General features: G+C 37.4%; 1 protein-coding gene across 3 annotated transcripts in view; it reads right to left on the reverse strand.

Annotated features, from left to right (window-relative positions):
* USP3 (ubiquitin specific peptidase 3) overlaps window positions 1-25552 on the reverse strand; it is a 143009-nt gene that overhangs the window by 99846 nt on the left and 17611 nt on the right. For all 3 annotated transcript variants that reach the window (XM_006831554.1, XM_006831553.1, XM_006831555.1), the window contains one exon: window positions 447-507. In XM_006831554.1, the coding sequence (XP_006831617.1) occupies window positions 447-507 (61 nt within the window). The remainder of the gene's footprint in view (window positions 1-446; window positions 508-25552) is intronic.

The following is a 25552-nucleotide window of genomic DNA, read 5'->3' on the forward strand; positions in this document are numbered from 1 at the left end:
ATAAGTCAGTGAAGGCAAGAACAGGGGGTAATGGGTGAAACAATACTGGTCATGTGTTGATCATTGTTGAAGCTGGGTGATGACAGCATGGGCTTTGATTATATTAACTCTGCTTTAAAATTTTCCCTAATACAGGTTTTTAAAACTACCTTTTAATTCAAGATTTCAAAGTTATCATTTCATTTTTCTTTTAAATATTAGTACATTATCTTGATCATAAAATCAATTCTCCTGAGTATTAATCTGAAGGTATCCCTCTGTAATTCCCCCAGACATATCATTAAACAAAAGAATTCTATTGGAAAAGGGAAGTCCCACAGAGAATTACATACTATGATTAAGCAATGGTACTAAGTAAATTCAAATCAATAAAACATAGGCATAAAGCTTAAAAGCAAATTGAAAAACAAAACAGTAGGCAGTGAATGAATAAGTACATCACCTACCTTCCACAGTGGACACTTGAACAAGTCAAACAGACCCAGGGGCTTTTGTTGGACCGGCACACTAATAAAGAGAAAAATATATAGTATACCAATTATACCACATCATATCCCAACTTCTCCCCTAATCTTAATATCATATCCTGTGACTAAGTTACAAATACCATGACTGCTTAGGTGTACTCACAAATCCCTGCGTTATAATCATGCAATATGCAAAATGGCTGCCTAAGTAAGGCTACACTAGGAGGAATTTAAACACACGTCCACAATGACTGCCCACTTCAATTGTTGACTCAAATCACTTAACTGCAAGTCAAACACATACACATTTGTTTTCTCTTTTATTATTTATTCTATCTTACCACAGTTTTTGACAAGTTAATGATGGCCTATTTTCCCATTAAAAAACATGTTGTAAAAGTCCTGTTTTTTGTTTTGTTTTTTAAATTTAATCATGTGTCTTTACCATGCTGGTCATATAACCTACAGATACAATTGGGCAACTAAACCAAATTTTTCCAAATTAATGTTTCAGTGTCATAAAATATAATTCTAAATGTGACAACTGCACAAAATTCTAGCTGAGAGTATACCCAGGTTATAATGGTATTAGAGGTGTGGGATAGGGAAGAAAGGGTATCAAAACGTTTTTAAGAAACTGATTACAATTTCACCTGTTTATTCATTTGATTTTTAAAAGATGGTATGCATAACAATAATCTCCAAAAGGGAGGGGAGATGATATAAAAACTACCTTTAAATTTCTCAAAGGACATATCTACGTTGGAACAGGGATAGGAGGGCAAAGAATATGTATATTTTGAGAAAATAGCTTCCCAGGTGATTCCCAGGTGACTCCTTTTGAGACCCCGCTAGCCAGCTTCTTAAGGGTATGGGAGGGATATCACAACAAAAGCAAACACTCAGAAATAAAAGTGCTGTCACTGTGGAGTCAGTGTCTACTCATAGTAGCCCTGCATATGGTTTCCAAAGCTTAAACCTTTTGAGGGTGTAGGGCTTGAATTGGTAGGAGATCAATATCTGTAGAAAGTAAGTTCAACTTTCTTAGTATAGGATACCAAGCTCTTCCAAGATCTGGTTCCTATCTTTATCTCTCTTGCCTTATCACACATCACAAAAGGCCTTTCTCGCTGTGAAAAAGAAAGAAAAAAAAAAATGGATGGAGAGGATTTACTAATAAAAGCCCACATTATGAAAAACATTTTGATATAACATATTTAGCAATACCCAGGCTTTCAAATTTGTTGAACCATGAATCTGGAACTGAATCTATTACACATAACTCAACAACAAATTTTATTTTTCTACTTTCACAGCATTAGCATAATGCTGTTAGAGAATGTTCTTTTTATGTGGAGGTGAATTTATCTAGTAGAACATCAAGATGGGATTCTATCCAAACATTAAAATGTTTCTGTGAACTGTCTTAAGGAAGCCACTGAAAATCCTTACAGTGTTAAGCAAATCAGGTAAGCAAATTGAAGGGAAAAAAAAAAAAAAAGCAAGATAGAAATGCCCTAAGCTTCTTCACACAGATAAATGCAACTTAATTTTCAATAATTTCAAAACAGCTTTCCTAAGAAGGAAAAAGAAAATTTTCATATAATAAACAAATGTACCTCTACATGCAGAATTGGTGAGAAATTAAAATCTTTTAAGAGCTTTTGGAGCTTTGTTCTTAATATTTTTTCTGAAATCTTTAATTTTCCCCTTCTCACACTTTGACCAAAAATGGATCATAAAACTCAACTTAAATCTATGGAGAAAAGCTTAAGGATGAGAAGGGTGAGAGGACAAAATGAAAAGAGAATCTGTAAGCTTTTCACACAATTACTTTGTTTTGCTTATTCCCATACCATAATCATCTTTGACAAGAAAAAGAACAATCTAAAGAATCAAAGAAATAATACATGATAGATTTAACATTTTAGAAAGTGGGGGAAGTACACATGAAGTTACTCCGGAAGCAGCTTGCTAAAGGTAAATGGGATCAGTATGTTTATACCACCAAACAGTAATATCACTGAAGGGTATTCAACAATAGTTTGTGACAAGGAATTGGACAAGGAATCTCTCTATGAAGGATGACTCAGATATGCTCATGTGTTGAAAAGACAAGAAAAGAGAAGAGAAAAGAAAATTGAAGAGAAAAATAAATAGCAGAGAATGAAAACTTTGGCCCAGAGCAGTAGATTAAAAAAAAGCCTTTATGTGCCACTTTTTTAGTAACCCTTACAGCACTGTGGGCTAGGCATTGAACTGCTAACCACAAGGTCACCAGGTTTAAATCTACAGCAGCTGCTCGGGAGGGAATATGAGGCTGTCTGCTCCTGTAAAGATTTAGAAACTCAGAAAACTTATATAGGATTGCTATGAGTTGAAATCAACTCAACAGTGATTTTAGTTTGCTTTGCTATTTTTTAAAAGTATTTGACATTTACTTACTTAATCTTCACAACACCGAAATGTACTATTACCATCACCACTTTCATATGGGAAAGAGAAGCAGAGAGAGACTAAATAACTAGCTTAAATCACAGAGCCAGTAAGTGGTGGAACCAGAGTATGAACACAACTCTTAGAACAGTAATATTCTGCCCAAGGAACAAGATTAAAGTCGTAAGTGGTAAAACCTCCTTCAAACTAAGAATTCACCTTTCTTAGTGCATTCAGCAAAGTACCACTGTTTAACATGCTATTTACTATTATGGATAGGTATGAATTAATTGCTGTCATTATGTTAATTTTTGGGTAGTGCTGTTCATTCCTTTGTTCTGCATGCCTTCTTGTACCAAGTTTGTGTTTTTTGTGCTACTTCTTGTGGATTTCTTCTTAGTTTTTAATGTTTGCTTGTTCTGCTTGAAAGTTCACTTTCATGGTAAGTTGTGAAGTATTAACTTTCTTTGGGGTTACCTTATAGTCTATTAACTTTTCCCTCCATTTAAGACAATCTATTGTATTCTGTCATCTACCTGATATCCTTACCACCTGGATCTCTCTCTGTTCCTACATTTTTTCCTTCTTTGACATTATTATTATTTTGATCTTTGGTTAACCTCCCAGCTCCTTTCAATTTGTTGTTGTAATTTTGTTCTGCTCTGGACTCTGCTATCCGTCGTCTTGAGTTTCAGGTGGTGCTGCCACACCTGTCACTCTCTGGTTGTTGTCTGTTCTTGTTGGTTTTCAGTACAAAGAACTCCTTTTAGGATGTTCTGAAGTGCTGGATTGGCTTTGACAAAATCTCTTAGCTTCTGTTTATCCTGGAATGTTTGTATATGTCTCCCCATTGCCTTTTTGCCTGCATGGTTTCTGCTGAATAGTCAGAGCTAAATCTGATCTGCTTACCTTTGTAAGTCACATTTCTCTTTTCCCTGGCTGCTTTTAGGATTCTCTCCTCCTCTTTGATTTTGGAGAGCTTGATTATTATGTCTTGGTGATTTTCTTTTGGGGTCTAGCCTTCCTGGGGTACATTCAGCTTCTTGAATATTTATCTTCTCATCTTTCAAAATGTTAGGGAAATTTTCTTCCAGAAGTTCTTCAACTATCTCCTCTGTGGACTTCTCTTATTCTTCCTGTTCCAGAATACTAGTAATTCTTAAGTTGTTCCTCTTCAGGTTATCCAGCATGAATCTTAAGACTCTCTTCAGGGTTTTTTTTTTATCCTTTTTTCTGCTTGCTCTTCTATCTTAGCAGTACTGAGAGATTTGTCTTCCAGATGGCCGGTTCTGGCTTCCATCTCTTCAATTCTGCTCCTTTCCCCTTTCAGTGTATTTTCCATTTCTGATATCTTATTATTAATCATCTGGACTTCTTTGTGCAGGTTTTGAACTGTTTCCAATGCTGTATCAATCTTGTTTGATTGCTCTTGTAGTACTTTTCTGACTTCTTCCTTGTTTTCCTCCACCCCTTTTTTGGAGCATTTGAATTTGTTTCCATATCCTTCTTCTCAATTCCTTCTCAGGCAAATCCAAAACCTGCTCTTCCTCTTCTGGAAAGCCTTTGTCTGTCTCCAGCTCATTTGTCTCATTTACTCTTTTCTGGTTTTGTATATATTTTGAGATCTTTTGTTGGTCATTTCCAGTAGTTATGTGAGTTTTTAATGCTTAAATAGATGTTTGTTGCTGTGTTATTAAGCTTACTGGGTGTCTCCTGGTGGATATGATCAGGAAATAGGCTTTCCTTTTCGCATGTAATACTTAGCAGCTGTTACTGGCTCCTGTGTCTCAATGGTAGAATATTATGGGGTATACTTGTAGCTTAGCTATATGCCACAATTGCTGATTCTTCTTGGGTAACGTAGGGAGAAAAACTCCTACCTCCAGGAAAAATGTGTGCTCAAAAGGGCTAAAGGCAGAAGCAATATAAAAGCAGAGACAAAATCCACCACTTTGAAACAAAAATAAAACTGTGGCAAACTGGCCAGTCACCTTGCTACACAGGCAGTGTGCGTGCACCATAGAAGCCTCCAGTAGTGGGTGGGGGTGTCCACTTGCTCAGGCCCCTCTCCTCTAGTCACCACCGTAGATGTGTATAGATAGATATTAAGAAGTTAATGGGAGAAAGATTGTCTACTACTTTTGTCTCTGAAGGTCAGTTAGGTATCTGTGTGCACAGTGTAGTTCTTAAAATAGTTGCATCTTTTACAGATTGTTCATATGGTTTGTCTGTCAGGCCAAACCTGCTCTTTTTCTTGCAGGAGTAAAGGGTCCTGCACAAGTTAACTTTAGGGCTGGGACCCACAGGCAGAAGTCAAAAGCAGCAGCCAAAGAATTTGCCCTTGGACCGATGGGGCTCTTTCTCTCTGTGCCGTGGTCTCAACGCTGGACTTTCTGAGGGGTGCGCACCTACCTGCTTGGAGGAGTCTGGGCTGGGCAAAGAAGGCGTGACAGGGAAGTGGAGGGAAAAATATGTAGAATCTCCCCACACCTCCTGTTGCAAATGTCACTGTGCTGCTTTTAGTGCTGGTTCACTGTGCAGATCTGGCTGTAGCCCCGTCCTCTGACCTCTGCCAGGGTGGGATGGCCACAGAGGGAGTCCCGTGTTTTGACCGACTCCTAAATGGCAATATCTTCCTTTATACAGTGATTTTTCCACTGGCGGTTGCAGGAAACGGATACTCTGAACCTTATGCTAGATCCAGAGCTCTGGTGCTGTTCCGTGAAAGCAGCTTCTCTCGGTTTTCAGCCCCTTCCCCACAGAGCCTGTCCTACCTGACTCTGATCTGCCACCATCAAAACCTGAAGTCCAACCTGTGATTTGCTATTGAAAAAAAAAAAAAGCCCTGACCAGTGAGTTGATTCCAACTCATAGCAGCCCTAAAGAACAGAGAAGAACTGCCCCAATGGGTTTCCAAAGCTATAATCTGTACAGAAGCAGACTGCACATCTTTCTCCTGTGGAGTTCAAACCTTTTGGTTATCAGCTGAGCACGTAATTATTAAGCCACCAGGGCTCCTTTGTTATTGATTGTTGTTATTGTTGTTAAGTGCTAATGGAGTTGGTTCTGACACATAGCCACCTTGTATAGGGTTTCCAAGGAGTTGCTGGTGGGTTTGAACCACCAATCTCGTGATTAGCAGTCCAGTGCTTACCCTGATTAGGGGAAAAGAAAAGGAACCCTGGTGGTGCAGTGATTAAGAGCTCAGCTAATCAAAAGGTGTTGCAACTGATTAAACACTCAATTGCTCAGAAGGTTGATGGTTCAAACTCACCCAGAGGCCCCTAGGAAGACAGGCCTGGCAATCTGCTTCCAAAACCTTGAAAACTCTATAGAATGGTTCTTCTCTGCACACATGAGGTTGCCATGAGTTGGAATTAACTCAACAGCAACTAATAACAAGTAGAGGGAGGAAAAAAAAAAGGAGAGGAAGAAAGGAAAGGAAGGATGAAAGGAAAGAAGTTTATTATTAAATAATACTCTATGCAACTTCATTAGGAAACAACATCTACATTGGTAAAGAAAGGGTCAGCAAAAACACAGGAAACCCTCAGTAAAATGGACTGACACAAGGGCAACAATGGACACAAATGTACCAATGAAAATTATGAAGGCACGGGACTAGGCAATGTTTGGTTCTGTTATACATGAGTCAGTCAACTCAGGGGGCAACTAACATCACCATGCAACTAAAGTTAGGGATGAAGAGATAATAAAAGGAAATATAATAGTGAATTCCCAAATGTTGAAAACATATGACTCTGCCTTTTAATAAATCTCAAAAACAACTTCACCTTCTGAGTCAAGAAATCTAATTTCTACTGTCGTGAACATTTAAAATAAGAAAGTTAAGATTAAATGTGTGCTTCTGACAACTGGTCTTGGCTATTTAAATGACAACATTCACATCAGACAACTATTAGAAAAGCTAAAAAACTACAGATAATGGGGTATGATGGGAGATTTTGAAACCCTTTATTACAATATACTGAGAAATAGTCACTCTGTTTATTCACACCTTATCCAAATTAAGAACCTTTAATAATTGGAATTATAAAATAAACTGAAAAATACTGGTACCATTAAAACTACTTCTCAGTTATCATTAAGAATGGTAGAACAGGTTGCAGCTAGAAAAAAATTACTACAGATAATCTTAAAACAATTTATTTTAATCACTTTAAGGAGAATTATTTTTTTTATAAAATGTCTCAATTTATAGGAAAATCAGGAAAGGTGTGCACCAGCATCATATTCTTTTATCGTACTTATTCATCTTTATGCTGAGTAAATAATCCGAGAAACTGGATTATAAGAAGAGCATGGATTCAGGACTTGAGGAACTCACTACCAACCTACTATAATGCAGATAACACAACCTTGCTTGCTGAAAGCAAAGAGGACTTAAAATACTTACTGATCAAGATCAAAGACCACAGCCTTCAGTATGGGATGTACCTCAATGTAAAGAAAAACCAAAATCCTCACCACTGCTGGATCATCATGATGAATGAAGAATATATAAAAGTAGTCAAAGACTTCATTTTGCTTGATCCACTATCACCACTCACAGAATCAGCAGTCAAGAAATCAAACAATGTATTGCATTAGGCAAATCCACTACATAAAACCTCTTAAAGTGTTCAGAGTAAAGACGCCAGTTTGAGGACTAAAGTGAGCAGGAACCAAACCCTGGTATTTTCAATAGCCTCATATGTGGTGCTGTGGGTTAATGCGCCAGGCTGCAAAGCTGTCTGAACTGCAAGGTCAGCGGTTCAAGCTCACCAGCTGCTCCTTGGAAACCCTATACAGGGTTGCTATGGGTCAGAATCTACAACAGTACTTGACAACAACAAACAACAACATATGATGTGAAAGTTGAACAATGAATAAGGAAGAGCTAAGACTTGATGCATTATGATGTTAAAATTATGATGTTAGAGAAGAATATTAAAAGTACCCTAGACTGCTAAAAGAACAAACAAATCTGTCTTGGAAGAAGTGTAACCAGAATGCTATAGAGAAGCCAGAATGGCAGCACTTTCTCTCTTATACTGTATACATACTATCAGGAAGGATGAGTCCCTGGAAAAGAATATCATGCTTGGTAAAGTAGAGGGTCAGCAAAAAAGAGGAAGACCCCCCCAAAGACTGACACAACGGCAGCAGCAATGGGCTCAAGCAAACAATTGTAAGAAGGTGCAGGACCGGCAGTGTTTTGTTATGCTGTGCACAGGGTCACTGTGTTAGACGGCATCTAACAACAAGCTCTTCATGAACTACAATATAACAGACATACAATAAAACCACAAAGGGTCCTCAAGCATATTATCCATCAGCAACAATACCTCACTGTAACAGCAGGAGTGGGAGGTGTGGAGTCACTGCTTAAAACCATTCTAGAGAAGCACTTAGCAATGACAGTCACTCAGGAACACCCTCTCCCTACACACACACACACACTCAATTCTAAAAGTATAACACAAAAAATATTAGAAACCAATAAGGAAACACCCATGGTTTGTTTGTTTTTTTCAAGTAAGTTCATTTTAATTTAACATTCATATAATACATCTTCCATGTGCTTTCGCATCTCTACACTATATAGCAAGTTTTAGTGTCTCTTCTGACATCCATTTTGACCTTTTCCTTCTTTCTTGTCTTCTCAATGACTTTTTGCTTTCTTCGTGTATCTTGAAGTCATCCCACAACTCTTCTGGTCTTCGGTCTTTAGTGTTTAATGTATCAAATCTATTCTTCAGATGATCTGTAAATTCAGGTGGGATAGACTCAAGGTCATATTTTGGCTCTCATGGACTTGATTTCATTTTCTTCAGCTTCAGTTTGAATTGCATATGTGGTCTATTCCACAGTCTGCCCTGGCCTTGTTTACACTGATGATATGGAGCTTTTCCTTTGTCTCTTTCCACAGATGTAGTCAATTTGATATCTATGTATTCCATCTGGCAAGATCCATGTGTATAGTCTTCTGTTATGCTGTCTAAAGAAGGTATTTGAAATAAACAAATCATTGGTTTTACAGAATTCTATCATGCATTCTCCAGCATCATTTCTATCACTAAGGCCATATTTTCCAACTACTGATCCTTCCTCTTTGCTCCCAACTTTTGCATTCCAATCACCAGTAATGATCAATACATCTTGATTACAAGTTTGATTGATTTCAGATTGAAGAAGTTGGTAGAATTCTTCTATTTCATCCTCACTGGCTTTAGTGGTTGGTGCGTAAATTTGAATAATAGTGGTTTTAACTGGGCTTCCCTGTAGGCGCATGGATATTATCCTATCACAGACAGTGTTGTACCTCATGACTGATCTGGATATATTCTTTTTAAGGATGAATGCAACATCATTCCTCTTCAATTTGTCATTCCAAGCATAGTAAATCATGTGGTTGTCACATTCAAAATGACCAATACCAGTCCATTTCAGCTCACTAATGCCTAAGGTATTGATGTTTATGCATTCCAATTCATTTTTGACAACTTCCAATTTTCCCAGATTCATACTTGGTACATTCCATATTCCGATTTTCAATGGATGTTTATAGCTGTTTCTCTTCATTCTGAGTTGTGCCCCATCAGCAAATGAAGGTCCCACGGGCTTTTCTCCATTCGTGTTATCACAGTCAACTCTACTCTGAGGAGGAAGCTCTTCCCCAGTTGCATTTTGAGTGCCTTCCAACTTGAGGGGCTCATTTTCCAGCACTACGTCTGACAGTGTTTCTCTGCTATTCATAAAGTTTTCAGTGACTAAATATTCGGAAGTAGTTCGTCACTCTTTCTTCCTAGTCTGTCTTTGTCTGGAAGCTCATCTGAAACCTGTCCACCATGGGTGACCCTGCTGGTATTTAAAATACCAGTGGCATAGCTTTCAGAATCACAGCAACTCACAAGCCACCGCAGTAAGACAAACTGACAGATGAGTGGTGGCCGTTTGGTTTTAAGTGGAAACTGTCACTTTAAATTTCGAGGAGATCTGTGCGAATGAGTAGTAGAACCCTCCAGGGGTGGGGGTGGGGTGTCCATTCTCTAAGGCACCCCCTCTGGTCACCAGAATGGAAGTGCGCAGACAGCCAGAGACCAATGAACAGATACCAAAAAATGAATGTTCACACCTGTATCTCCACGGTTCTGTCAGGTATTCATGGCTGCTCTGATCCTTCCCCCACTTGGTCTCTCCCAAGATGGTAGCTCTGGGAGCAGCTTAGCGTCTTGAATTAGAAAGCAATGGATTTCATGATTCTGCTACAAATCCCCTAGCTGTAAGCCTTCCAAACTTCTAAATATTCCTTTATATGTGGTTCAGAGTTCTAGCGCTGTCCCCTGAGCCTGCTTGGTCCAGTATTGTGTGTTGTTGGTGATGGAGCTCCTCACTGCATGTCTGAGGACGTACAAGAGCTAAACAGAAAATTTACAGGGTCACTATGAGTCAGAATCAACTCCATGATACTTAACAACAACAACAAATTGTAAGCACTGGTAGCATAGTGGTTACGAATCGGGATGCTAATCTCATGGTCAGTAGTTCGAAACTACCAGCTGTACCACAGGAGAAAGATGAGGCTTTCTGCTCCCATAAAGATTTACCTCAGAAACCCTGCATAGGGTCGCTATGAATAGGAACCGACTATATGGTACATAACAACAACAACATTGTAAGCACTTTATGAAAACAACTTCACTTATTTCTTATAACAATACAATGAAGTGCATCCTATTATTTGTTTCATTTTATAGAGGTAAGGAAACAAAGTCACAGAAAAGTTATGTAAGTTAGTAAGTGGCAGAGCTGGAAGTCCAATTCATACACTATTTAAAAGCACAGACTTTTACCAAACAGTCCATAAAAATGCATTTTTGTTTTTAAAAGATGCCATGTTTTTTGTGCCTGTATGTAAATATTTTAAAGTTAACAGTAACTGTTAACAGTTACATAAAAAAAAAAAAAACAAGATCAGGAACTGCAGCTATAAGGGCCTACTTTCGCTTTCAACTATAATGTTTTAATTTTTTCCAAAAAACTTTACTAGTTTTATATTAAAAGTTAAATTTTAAACACATTAAACCTAAGGATACTGATATACAGTTATACTAATGAAAAGGATCAATTATAATTATTATGAATGGAAAATTAAACTAGGGTTCAAGATTATAACTCTATAGGTTTATAAAAATATGATCAATGAAAATTTTATAAAGTTTTACAGCTACTATTTTTAAAAACAACTTTGTAAATCATCAATAACAAAAGTGTTTTCCTCTTGAAACCGGATAGGACAGTATCAACATAAAAAATCTATATAAGTTACAATATATCTAAGTAGAAATACATTCCAGGAGTGACTCCAATGATATATTCTTAGATGTTTAAGAACAAGGTATATAATCTTTTTATCATAAATATTCTTTGAACTAACCACATGGTCACAAGCTTATTCCTAAACTAAAGTCCTGAAGTCTCTCCTATCTTTCTCTGAAACAGAAGAGGAAATTCACAAAAAGAGAACAGGAACTGAGCCATAATGTGCCAAAGTATAGCCCAAATGAAATCAAAATCATTGTCTGATGCACCACTTTCCAACTCCCATTACAATGCTGCTCATTCTGGGTATGGGTATTGGATTCCCAGGGAACAGGCCAACAGGATATTTCTTGTAATAAGTAATGGGAGGTGTCCCGGGCCAAAGGAGTGAACCAAGGGCAAACCTTGGGAGACTGACCCCTGCCATCTAGTCAACTCTAACTCAAAGCAACTATATATAGGGCTTCTGAGGCTGTGAATCTTTATAAGAGCAGAATGCCTCATCCTTCTCCCTCAGAGTAACTGGTGGGTTTGAACTGCTGACTTTGCGGTTAGCAGTCCAGTACTAATCCAATGGTGCCATCAGGGCTTCTTTGGGAAAGTAAGCACAGGCCAAATATTGGGGAAGACACCAGGCATAAGCACCAAATCCACAATTACAAAATAATCAGGTGGCCAGTTGAGACTCAAGGCCAAGATCATAAAAACCAAGAGTTCAGGGCCAAGAAAAGAAGACAAGGAGCAAAGATTATTTCATTGCCTTTCCTCCATGAGAATCTTCTCCAACTTCCTCTTCTTGGAAGCTCTCTCTGGCTTCTATCTTTCCTATACCAGAATGACAATCAATTAATCTCTCCGGAATCACTTAATAAGTAAACTGTTTGCTAGTAAAGTCATAGTTCAGCATATCTTATAACTTTCATTATTCCCTTTCTCTTTTGTGGTTCTATGGTAAATTAAAGACTGTCAGAAATTCTTTGACACTTCTTCAACCGAGAAGCAAGGACTATGTCCTTATTCCTGGATCCTAGCCATGCTCTGCAACTGATTATGACAAAAGTGACGGTGTGCCAACCTGGGGGCTCAAACCTTAAAAAACTGACAGATTCCCCTTCCTATTTATTGCTAGGAATGCTTGTTCTGCAGGAATCAAGCTTTTTTAAAAAACCCTCACCACTCTGTTTCTGTCAAGATGACAAATCAGGCAGATGCACTACCTAGAACCTCTACTAACAAAGATATGAGAGGCCAACTGAAACAGGTATAAATGAAACTCCTGGAACTGTGAACTTCCGAAGGAAGGCTAGAGAAGTGGACTGTGTGCTTGCTGGGAGGAGAAGCTAAGCAGGGACAGCGAGAGGAAACCGACTGCTGAACAGATGGCCATAAGCGGCACGACCATGTTGAACTTTTGTGAGCAGCTTTGGGGACAGAACATGGCCTGGAAGAACAGATTCACACAGACAATAGGAAAACCATAACTGTACCCTCTGCAACTCTACCCATTGGGAAAGAGCCAATATCAGCTCCTATACCACTTGATCAATGATAAACAGCAGCCAACACCAGCTAATCTCACCCTAAACTGAGCTGCGTGAACGGCTAACAGCAAGGATGGTGCATATGCTTCTGTTCTCTAATTATACCCATAGGAGACTGTTGGTGAGATCCAAAACCAAAAATCAACATGCAATCATCAATTAAATAAAAATACAACACCACAATGTCCAGGAGACAACAGACAATTTTAGCTCACACAAAGAAATAAGAGAGAATGGCTCACACAAATGAACTAGATGCAGAGCCAGAAAATGTTTCTGAAGAACAAAAGGTAATGGAACAAACTGAAAAAGAATTTGAAAGAATGACATTTAGGTAATTTCAAGGGGTTGACAAAAAGATTGAGAAAAGTAATAAGAACACAGAAAAAACTTTTGACGAGTTCAGGAAAATACTAAGAACAAACAAAATAAATGCAAAATTTGAAGAAATACAGAGAAAGTTGTCCAATGTTTTGGAAGAAAACATTCCTAACATCATGAAAAAGAAGGCAAACATATGAAAAACTGATCAAATGTCAAACAGGATAGATCCCAAAAGAAAAATACCAAGACATATTATAATCAAACTTCCTAAAACCAAAGACGAGGAAAGAATGTTGAGAATGGCTTGGGGAACACAAAAAGGTACCTATAAAGCAGAACCAATAAGACTAAGCTGTGATTTCTCAGCAGAAACCATGCAGACAAGAAAACAATGGGATGATATATACAAAACTCTGAAAGAAAAAAAATTGCCAACCAAGAATCATATAACCAGTAAAACCGTTCTTCAAATATAATGGCAAAATTAAGGTCATTCCCAGATAAATAGAAATTAAGGAATTTTTAATAACTAGACCAACTTTACAAAAAATGCTAAAGGGTGTTCTTTGGATTCAGAACCAAAAACAGCAGACAACACAACCTGGGACTGAAATACATGACAACATCACCCAGAGATCAATCCAGATATAGAAATATTTAAAGTAAAATATACCTACAAGACTAAAAATAAGGAGCCAGAGATATCAATTTATAATGACGTCAACTATAAAGCAAAAAGAGCGAAGAGTGTAGATACAAAACTTCCAAATAGTGAGGAAGTCAAGTAGATTTCAAGATAAAACAAACTGTTTTAGAAGGAGAGAAATTAATTACAAGGCAACCTAAAAGAAAACTAATACGCCTTCAATCAAAATACAAAAGAAAAAATTAGAATAGTAAATATTAACACAAATGAAATGAAAATGTAAAGTAAACCTACAAACAAAATGAACTTCGCACAGAAAATAATGTTGAACAATTAAACCAACACTACAAAGGAACACGAACCAACTCCACAACACATAACCACCACCACTACAAAGGAACACACAGCAATCAATAACAACAATCAATCAAATAACAACAATCAAGTCATACCTATCAAAAATTACAATGAAAGTAAATGGATTAAATGCACCAATCAAGAACTGGAATAGCAGAATGGATAAGAAAACAGGATTCTTCAATATGCTGTCTACAAGAAGCACATCAAAAAGATGGAGACAGCCTAACTGCCCATCAACAGAAGAATGATTAAACAAACTTTGGTACATACACACAATAGAATACTATGAAATGCTGAAGAATAATGATCAATCTGCAAAACACCTCACAACATGGATGAACCTGCAGGACACTATGCTGAGTGAAATTAGCTAATTGCAACGGACAAATACTGTCTGAGATCAATATTGTAAAAAGTTAAGTTTTTCTTAACAAACATCATATGATTGTTATGGGAGGAAAAATTTATCATGGGCTAGGGGGTAGACCACAAGGTCAGAAGATCAAATTCACCAGCCACTCCTTGGAAACCCTATACAGGAACCAACTCAACAGCACTTAACAACAGCAGAGGGTAGACATGTGTTGACATGGATGATGGGGCAGGCAATATACAAGAGGGAGATTGGCAGAGGAAAGATGAAGGTAGCAGGTGACCCAGGGAAGAATGTAAGAGTTAAAGTGACTAGAAGTAAATACTGTTAACTAACTATGGTACATGGATGGGATTACAAACATCGTAATGAAGCAAAGCAAATGATTTGTTGAATGAAAAATTGATAATCTACTGTGTAAAGCTTCACTCAATGCACAATAAAAAGTTCAAAATAAAAAGACACTGATAACAAAAGGCAATAATAAAGACTGAAAAAAGCTCCCCACTCTGAGACCAGTATCTGAGGGGGCTTCAAAGTATTTGTGGAAAAATGGAACTAAAAGACAATTAATTTTTTCCAGGAACTTTTTGAAGCCCTCTCGTACTGTGAGAAACCCAAATCACACAGAGACCTTGGACAACAGAATACTGTGTGGTCAGAGTAAGAGTAACAAGGAACACAGCAGCACCAGATGTGTGTGTTAAAATGCCACATTCAAAGAGGACACTCCAGCCCTCATAAGGTACTGAAGCTAACACAACCCCAGGCAACTTCTTTCTGAATTTCTGACTTCACACAGCTAGTGTAAGGATTTCATGAGACAAACTATATGTAGTGCATAGTACAGGGTCTAACTAACAGAAAGCACCCAGTGAATATTATTAGTTCTTTTCCCTTAAAAAATGAAGGAAAAGAGTAAAATGGCAGGCAGTGGTTTATTCTGCTTTCAATATATGTCCACATATATCATTAAGGAGCTCTGGTAGTGTTGTTGTTGTTGTTAAGTGCTATTGAGTCGGGTCCGACCCATAGCGACCCTGTACAGGGTTTCCGAGGGTGTAAATCTTTACGGGAGTAGAAAGCCTCATCTTTCTCCCGCGGAGTGTAGTGGTTAAGAATCGGGCTGCGAACCACAAGGTCAGCAGTTCGAAACTACGAGCTGTTCCATGGGAGAAAGATGAGTCTTTCTGCTCCCGTAAAGATTTACAGCCTCAGAAACCCTGTACAGGACAGGGTCGCTATGAGTTGGAACCGACTCCATTGGCACACAACAACATCATTACTGGGAGGGTGGTGGCTCCATAAGCTAAGCCTTGGACTGCAAACCACAAGGTCTGCAGTTCAAGCCCACTAGTAGTTCTGCGAGAGAAAGATGAGGCTTTCCACTCTTGTGAAGACCTAAAAAGCCTTGGAAACCCTACAAGGGGGTCACTATGAGTTCGAACTGACTCAATGGCATCTAACAACAGTATTACTACTAAATTTCAGATTTTTTCCTTTAATTTGTACTCTTAAAAGAACTTCCGCTGATAACCTCTTCCCATAGGAAAATTCCAAATATGTGTCAGATTAAATTAAGCAAAAATCCCTCTGAAACTTCTATACCTAACTGAAAATTAAATTACATTCAAGACATTAGATGAATGATATAAAATACTCAACTCTAATAAGATTGATGTAACTTTTATAACTACCTTAATGTCAGAATCATTAAATTTTATATTTAATACAAAATAACCCAGGAATCAAAATGCAATTCTAGAAGTATATTTTGAAAGATTTTCAAGAAGTTTTAGACAACAATATAAGATGCTACGCAGATAAATTCATTAAGTACTGAAGCAACTCAAGTGTCAAAATAGTATTGAAATACATAGAACTATTCAGAATAGAGATTAAATCTTGGTTCATCAATCTAATCAACCAAAATATACTGTAAAGTACATCATCTATATAACATTAAATAAAAATCTCAAAACTTTGAAGAAGGTGAATTCTTTTTTTTTTTTTATGTTTTATTTTGAATTATGTGATAGTTTACATGGGAGAACATTAGTTTTACATTTATCCTATCGTATATCATTTCATTGCTATGGTCACAATCCCCTCCATGCATCATCAACCAACCAAAGGGTATATCCTACAAGTCTGCCACACACCCCCCACTCCCACCCCCAAGCCCGTGTCATCAGCACACCCTCTCCCTCTCTGGGTTTGAAGTCCCCAACTGCTCCATCTCTCTATGTCATTGTCTCTGCCTCCATCTCAGGTATCACTGCTTCTCTGGGTAGGGTCTCGCTCTCTGCTCTTCTCCCTTCATGGTCTCAGGGATCTCTGCTCCTAGACTGCAAAGTTAATCACTCCCCTCAGAAGGTGAATTCTTAATGTGAATTGTTTTATATCACAATATCCAACTATACAATTGGGTTATAGGCCAAGACATTTTAAAACATCATAATTTTTAACTGTTAACAAAGAAGTAAATAAAGTGATTTAAAATCACAACAGATTTATTTAAGATATGACAATTAACCAATTCTTCATTCTGTCTTTCTCTTTTTTAATAATGTAAGTTTTCCCCCTAAATTTTATTTGTTTTATTGTTGTAGAGATACATAGCAAAACACATAGCAATTCAAATTTCAACATGCATATTTCAGTGACATTAGTTACATTATTTGAGCTATGCAACTATTCTGGCCCTCCTTTTCTGAGTTGTTCCTCCTTCATACCATAAACTAACTACTCTATAAAGTTCCTATCTAATCTTACAATTTGCTGTTACCAATTTGATCTCAGACAGTACTTAAAAGAGCATAGTAAAATAAAGAGCATAAGGCAGAGTTTTTTTTACTAGTTTAAGTTAAATTACTGTTCAGTTTTAAGATGGCTTCAGGGAATATTTTTGGTCTAAAGTTTATAAATTATATTGGAGTAATAGTTTCAGGGGATCATCCATAAAGTCTATAGAGTCTGCCTGGCTTTCATTATGGTGTAATATCCTTGGCTCTCAGTGGCTAATTTTTAGACTGCTCTAACCTACTTTCCCAACCTTTTTCATGTCAGGGCATGCACAGAAAATAAACTGAAGAAACTGCTCAGGGCCCAAAGGTGATCTACTCGGGGCTTCAGCCATCCTCAGTCTAAGGGGATCATTACCTCAACACACATGTAATCCATTTGTGGCCCCTGAGATAGGAAGCTATGCTAGACAATCTTTTCCACGGTTATCTAGCAATGCAGGAGATTTCCCTTTTACCTTAATGCTCACTTGTTGGAACAAAGACAAGATGTCATCAATCATTTGAGAGGGACAGCAGCATTATCTGGGAGCCCAAGATGACATTCTCTGAGGATATGCAATGTATAGTACTCAAGGATACTCTGATAGTAGAGAAAATGAATGCCTACATCTCTGTTTTAGCTTATGTATAATTGTCTTGCCCCACACCCATACTATAACCCCAGGGAGCAGTGAGTTAACAGTACTACATGAAGAAATCTAATGTGAATTAAATTAAAAGAAAGAGAAGTACCAGGAACAGCTGGGTCTGAGCACTCAGGTGGTAAAGCAGCATTAAAGGATACATACAAGGAAAAGTCAACTACTTAAAATGGATCCAGGCCCAGAGCATATGATTAGTTACTACTTGACTAAAAATATTCTCAAGGCCACTTCCAGCTCTCTGATTTCAAGGTTTTCTAAGCAAAAAATAGATTATAATAAAGTATTTCACTCCAACAACCTTGAATATGTTTGCAAGACCACAGCAGACAGGATGATAGAAGCAGGTAGGCAAATAGCCTCAAGCTTTATTATAAATAACTTACATACTATAATAGTTAAGACTTTTATTCTTCCCTGAAAATACAACAATACATCTGCATGAGGTTATTCATTGCAACATTACTGTAATTGCAAAATATTAGAAACAACCTAAATGTCCACACACCCACAAATGGAGTACTGTGAAGGAGCCCTTACACACTGGGCTCCACCAGGAGATTCGAACTGCTCTGCAGAAGAAAGCTGAAGATTCTGCTCCCGTAAACCAAGATTTGCAGCCTCGGAAATCCTATACAGAGTCGCTGTGAGTCAGAACCACCTTGTTGGAACACTACCACCAACCACCATGAAGCTGTTTTTTAATAAAAAAGCAAAATATCAAGCAAAGTCCAAAAGAATTTGCTTGATAGGTTGCTACCTTTTGTGGAAAAAAAAGGAAGGGGAATAAGATACTCATGTTACCTTATGTATTTTTACAAAAAGAAACATAGGAAGGATAAATCAGAAATTAATGAGACTAGTTATCTACAGAAACGGGCAAGAATGAGCAGAAGGAAGGGTAGTGACACTTCTCAGTGTATTTTTTTTAACAGTTTTGCTTTTTTTGGAATCATGTTAATGTTTCATATACTCAAACAAAGTCAACCAATATGAACTAAAAAAACAAACAAACAAACTAAAGTGGAAATCAAACACAAATAAACCTAACTTTATGCCAAGTAAATAATATAAGTACATTAAGGGGGAGGGTGTTAACCCAAACAACTTTTGAACACAGTATTTTATATATTGGCAGTATAGAGATAGAGAGGATTACAAACAAATACAGCACTCTAGTTAACAAGGGTTTTTGTTTGTTAACAGGAGTCCCTGGGTGGTGAAAATGGTTAACATGCTCAGCAGCTAAGTGAAAGGTTGGTAGTTTGAGTCCACCCAGAGGCACCACAGAAGAAAGGCCTGGCAATCTACTTCCAAAACTCAGTCACTGATAACCCTATGGAGCACAATTCGACTCAGGCACATATAGAATCACCATGAGTTGGAAATGACTTGATGATAACTGATTTGGACTGGTTTTGTGGGTTAACACTTCTGAAACTACTTTCTCTGGTTATAGAAATGAGCAGATTAGTATAGATGTTGATGTACACACAGATATATGTGTTTGTCTTTTTATTTATTAGCTCTCATCTGCCAAGAGATAATTCATAGACATTATTCCCAACCAAAAGGAATAAGGCTACTTTAAAAACTGGGTGGTTCCAAAGCTTAGTTAAAATGAATACAAGCTGAGTCTGGATTATCTTGTTATATCAGAAAGTAAGAAAGGGCTGAAAGAATTATAGATCCATGGCAAAAATTAGAGCTTTAGGGAGCTCCTCCTACTGGCCAAATCTGAGACCACCAAAATAAATTATGAAGTAACAGAGTATCACAGAATAAATATCTAGGAGTCTATATTATTAGTAACAGAGTATCACAGAATAAATATCTAGGAGTCTATATTATTAGGAGTTCTGGTAGTGTAGTGGAGCTCTGGTAGCATAGTGTTTACAAATCGGGCTGTGAACCTTAAGGACAGCAGTTCAAAACTAACAGCTGCTCCGCGGGAGAAAGATGAGGCGTTCTGCTCCCGTAAAGATTTACAGCCTCGGAAACCCTGTACAGGGTCGCTATGGGTCAGAACTGACTTGACGGCACTTAACAACAACAACAACATATTATTAGTAGGAAGTGCAATAGCTCTGTAGGATAAGCACTGGACTATGAACCACAATGAAGGCAGTTTGAGCCCTCCAGCCATTACACGAGAGAAAAAAATGAAGCTTTCTGTTCCCACAGAGATTTACAGCCTCAGGAACCTTACACAGGTTCACTATGAGTCAAACCCACTCAATGGCACTTAACAACAAAAATATACTATAAGTAAATGATTTAAATAAAAAGGGGGGTTATGAAAAGCTCTTTCTTACAGTAGAAAACCAATAAATATATGTATGCAGAAGGAATGCGAGTTAGAAAATGGCCATTTTGCTATCATCCTAGTGATAACTGATTCAGTCAAGAACCATCAGTAGATGCCAAACTATTAGGTGAAAGTCTAGTGAGGATGGTTATACAAACTGATGACTATAACTATGTCACTGAAATGTTCATTTAAAATGGTTAAAATGGCAAACTTCTATTATATTTCTTTTATCACAATAAAAAATTAAAATTTTTATTCTTTACTTTCAATTAAGAACATACTTTCAAAAAAGGAAATTACAAGGAAAAGTGTTAAATTACCAATGTGCTTAGCCAAAGAGTCCTGCAAACTGGACACACACATCCCTTTAGTGATGGTGTGATGGATTTCCATACCCATTGCTGTCAAGTTGAATTTAAACTCATAGCAAACCAGAGACAGACTAGAACTGCCCCCATAGTTTCCAGAATGTAATGTGTACAGGAACAGACTGCCACATCTTTCTCCCTGGATTTGAACCACTGACTTTTAAGATAGTAGTAGAGCACTTTACTACTATGCCACAAGTTCATTAATTAACTAGTCCATTAACGATGCAGTAGCTCAAATGACCTTGTAGGTGCGTTTCTTCTACATGTATACAGTTTCAAAGCAATTGCCTAGCTTATGATTTGACTTCTCTAGCAGAGTCAAACTCCTTGGCTTACCTATACTCTCTGCTGACTCTGACATTGTTGTTGCTGTGTGCCGTTGAGTCAGTTCCAACTCACAGCCACTCTGTGTAAAGTTTCTGAGGACCAGCTGATGAGTTTGAACCACCAACCTTTTGGTTCAAATTGACCTTATGGTCCAGTGCTTATCCTACAGCACCACGACCTTGACTCTGCTTACTCTGATAGTTGTTGTTAAGTGCCGTTGAGTCGGTTCTGACCCATGGCAATCCTGTTTCTGAGGAGAAGCTGGTGAGTTTGAACTGCTGATGTTAAGATTAAACCGACTTTGCAGTCCAGCACATTAACCTAGAGTGTCACACTGATAGTAGCAGAAATATTTTGCGCTGTTTATCAGAGAAGGTAAATCTGAGCATGAGCTTTTATTCAAATGTTGTTATGTGTCGTGGAGTCGGTTTTGACTCATAGCAACCCTGTATAGGGTTTCCGAGGCTGTAAATCTTTACGGGAGCAGAAAGCCTCATCTTTCTCCTGTGGAACAGCTGGTAGTGTCGAACTGCTGACCTTGCGGCTCGCAGCCCGATTCGTAACCACTACACTACCAGAGCTCCTATTTATTCAAATAGACTAATGCAACATTTCTGTTTTCATTATTTAACTCTCTAAATCATAACTAATAAGATTAATTTCTCATAGAACTAACATTATTACAAAACATTATAAACTGGATTTAAAATGATAAATATTCATTTAAAAAATGGATACCAAATTAAAAATGGCAGACCAACTTATCATTTATCTCCACTTCCTCCTAAGACCTCACTAAAATGCCAAGAAAAAAATAAAATAGACAAATTCATAATGATAAAGATAATACGTGAGGTAATCAACGCAGACAAAAGATTTCAACACTTTTTTGGAAGTCAGGAAGAAGTTGGAGGAGCCATTAACAAATTTTAGTAATACAAAGGGAACTACTACCTAAGTGTTGGCAGAGAAGGTGAGAGGAGGTTCTGGGCTCAGGGACACCTGGCACAGCAGAGGGCAATGGTAAGGAAGGAGTCCAAGGGCTGTAAGGAACAAGTGAATGCCGGCATGTCATGCAGCATCCTCATGTCCGAACATCAGCAGTCAGGTGTTCAGCCACCAGAAAGAAGACTGAAAAACTGAATGGTTCCAGAAAAAAACAAAGTCTCATGCAGACTTCTGAGTGTCTTCCTGCAAAGAGGAAGACGATTTGCTACCTGACCTTATAATCAAGTCCTCTGTAAACAAGTCCCATCCACTTACAGAGCTTTTTAGGGCTTCATCCTTATGCAAATAGACAGCCAAGATAAAACAGATCCTTGAAGAAAATGTCTAAAAGAATTATTTATACAGAGAGGAACCCAGAGGAAATAGCAACAATGCAGGGAGCACAGAGAAACTTCAAGGGGAAACAACAACAAAAAAAATCCCAACCTCTGAAAAACTGGATTAATAAGATACAGCAGGATGTACTTAAAAGGAATCATCAGAAAAAAAAAGAAAAAGATCTTGAAAATTAAAAATATGATCAAAATAAAATTCAATCAAAAGGGTAGAAGAAAAAAGCAAGGAAATATCCCAGAAACTAGAACCAGAAGCAAAGGAATAAAAAGATAAGAAAATTAGAATTCCACCCAGGGGGCCCAACATTGAATTAATAGGAGTTCCAGAAAGAAAGAACAAAAAATTAAGGGATTTAAGAGTACTATCAAATATACAACACAAAAAAAAAATTATTTTAACTTAATGTTGTGAATCTCTAGACAGAAAGGTCCCTTGAGTACCCATCAAAACAAAAGAAGAAAATACCTGACACCTAATTTTGAAATGTCAGAATCCCAGGGATAAAAGGGATATCCTAAAAGCTTCCCAGCAAGAAATGACTAAAGAAAAGGATATACATGAAGGAATACTAATCAAAGAGGCAGCACATTCCTTAGTAGCAATCCCAGAAGTAACGCAACAATGCATTCATAATTCTAAGGGGAAATTATTTTCTATCTAATAGCCTATATTCAGCCAAGCAATTAAGTATAAAAGTATAATAAAAACATCACATTTTCAAGAAGTCAAAAAATTACCTCCCATAAAAAGGGATGATGTCTTTCAGCAGAACAATGAAATAAAACAAGAGAAAGATATGGGATACAGGAAATGGGAAATACAGGATAAAAACTGTCTAGTAGTCTCAGGGAACAATTAGTTCAAATAATACCAAGAGAACAGAGGGATTTGAGAAGGAGGTTTCAGGGGTAAAAAGTGAGACTAAGAAAATAATCTGTTTAAGTGATTGAAAATAATATTCAAAGACATTTGACAAAATTATATCTGAGAGAAAATGTATAAAAGGTAAATCAAGTAATTAAGCTATTAAGAGAGGCAATTTATTGCTAACCCAAGAAAAAGTAAAATGTTGGACAAGAAGGGAAACGGCCTAATGGAGAGAAAAGCAGCAGAGAAAGGTGGTACAACACTAATGCCCTCATTTCCCATAGCAAGACCCCTATGGACAAGTGCAAAATTGGTAAATTACGAACCAGCAGTAGAGTACTTAGAAGCATGCAGGCAAATATGAAAAAGAAAACGAAATAAAGCTAAAGGTAGTTTTATCTGGACCAGCAAGGTAGAGATTGAGAGGAAAGAGACTGCTGTTTTATGTCTTTTGGTATTGTGTGACGTAACAATGTACATGTATTGCTTTTCTGAAAATATGAATTAATCATTAGCAGGTAAATTAATGCAACAGTCATATCAATTCATAAAACTGCCCAAATCATTTTTTTTCAAACTTTAATAATAATATGAAAAAAAGTACCTAAAATCTGTTACACAACATAAAAATTACAATAGCAGTTGCTCATTTGAGGCCAGGCACCTACGGAATTCTCTATATACTTCAAGTTTAGCTGCAGAGCTAATGGTATGTGTCTTCTACTAGGGAATGTAATTTCAAAGCTGGCCAAAACTTGCCATCTATATGTAACAGATCCAGATACCTACAGATTCAGAAAAGTGAGGGCATCTGGCCCTGCTGACTTCCCAAATGAAGGCAAATTCTAATCCTTAAGGCAGGTCCTCTCACTGGCTTAAGTAGTCTACTGTAGTTTAAAAATGGATTTCTGAAAGCAGTTTTTCAGCATTAAATGGTAACAACATATGTGAAACACCTATAATGTACTAAACAAATTGGTTATTATTCCTCATAAACTCATACTTATTCACACCTACTTTGGTGGAAAAAAAGCCCTAATAAACCAATTATGCAATATATCTACCCTACCAGCTTCATCTAATATCAGAATTGTGCCTCTACCTCTCAAATGAGGAGATAGGGAAGTGGAGGGAGGTTCAAATCTACTAAAGTCAAAACAGATTACTAAACAGACTCATTGGGACTTTTTTTTTTTTGCCTTTGGTATATCAAACACAAATAGCTACAAAAAAATTACTAAGAATTTATACTGCCTCAAAAGTAACTAGATGCCCAGTGTGGCACTACTGGATAAGCACTGGACTGCGAACAACAACAACGAACAACAAGGTCAGCAGTTCAAACCCACTAGCTGCTCCTCGGTAACCCTATACTGGGTTGCTATGAGTCAGAACCAACTCGTCGGCACTTAACAACAACAATAACAAAGTAACTTACTCCTACCAAGCTGAGTGAGGAACCCTGATGGTACAGTGGTTAAACGCTCAGTTACTAACCGAAATGTTGGACGTTTGAACCCACAGCCGCTCTAAAGAGAAAAATATGGCAATCGGCTTTCGTAAAGATTTATAACCTTGGAAGTTCTATGGAGCAGTTATGAGTCACTATGAGTAGAAATGGACTCACCAGCAGTTGGTGTTGTGTTTTTTACACAGAACTAATTATCTTTTAGCAAATATCATAAAAGATATTTGAGAGAATAGAGAATGAACACAAAAAACATGAATCACTTAAGAAAAATTCTGACACCTATTTATATTTATATAGCAAGATCTGATGCAATTCCATGCTTTTGCCAAGAACCTGAGTAAGAAAATCCATATTTACATAGCCATGGCTTCTTCAAAATAAGTAAATCAAGTCATAAATTACCACACAACTACTGTTTGATAGGGTCGCTATGAGTTGATACCAACTTGATGGCACCTAACAATAGTAAATAGGCAATACGAGAAAAGATATTTATTCATTTATGGAAGCCCTTTATTTCCTAAATAAACAAAAAGTCAAGCTGCTTAGGTGGTTGGTGATCATATCAAAACTTTACTCAGAGAACAGATTTAGTATTTGCATTGTTCAATTCTCGTCCTAATTTTTGTGATTATATAATAAAGGCTACATTAAAGCACAAAATAGAAAACTTTACCACATTTGTGCTACTGGTGTGCTGGGAAAATATTCTTTTATGTTGTTGTTAAGTGCCGTCAAATCTGTTTAGACTCACAGCAACCCTATAGAGGGTTTCTGAGGAGTGGCTGGTGGATCTGATCTGCCAATCTTGTGGTGAGTAGTCCAGCTTATCCTACAGCACCATACCAGGTCTCCTTGTTGTTGTTAAGTGCCGCCATCGAGCCTATTCCAACCCACAGTGACCCTGTATGGGGTCAAGCAGCTGGTGAGCTTGAACCACC

Source organism: Chrysochloris asiatica, unplaced genomic scaffold (genome assembly GCF_000296735.1).
Source record: "Chrysochloris asiatica unplaced genomic scaffold, ChrAsi1.0 scaffold00004, whole genome shotgun sequence".
Lineage (NCBI taxonomy): Eukaryota > Metazoa > Chordata > Mammalia > Afrosoricida > Chrysochloridae > Chrysochloris > Chrysochloris asiatica.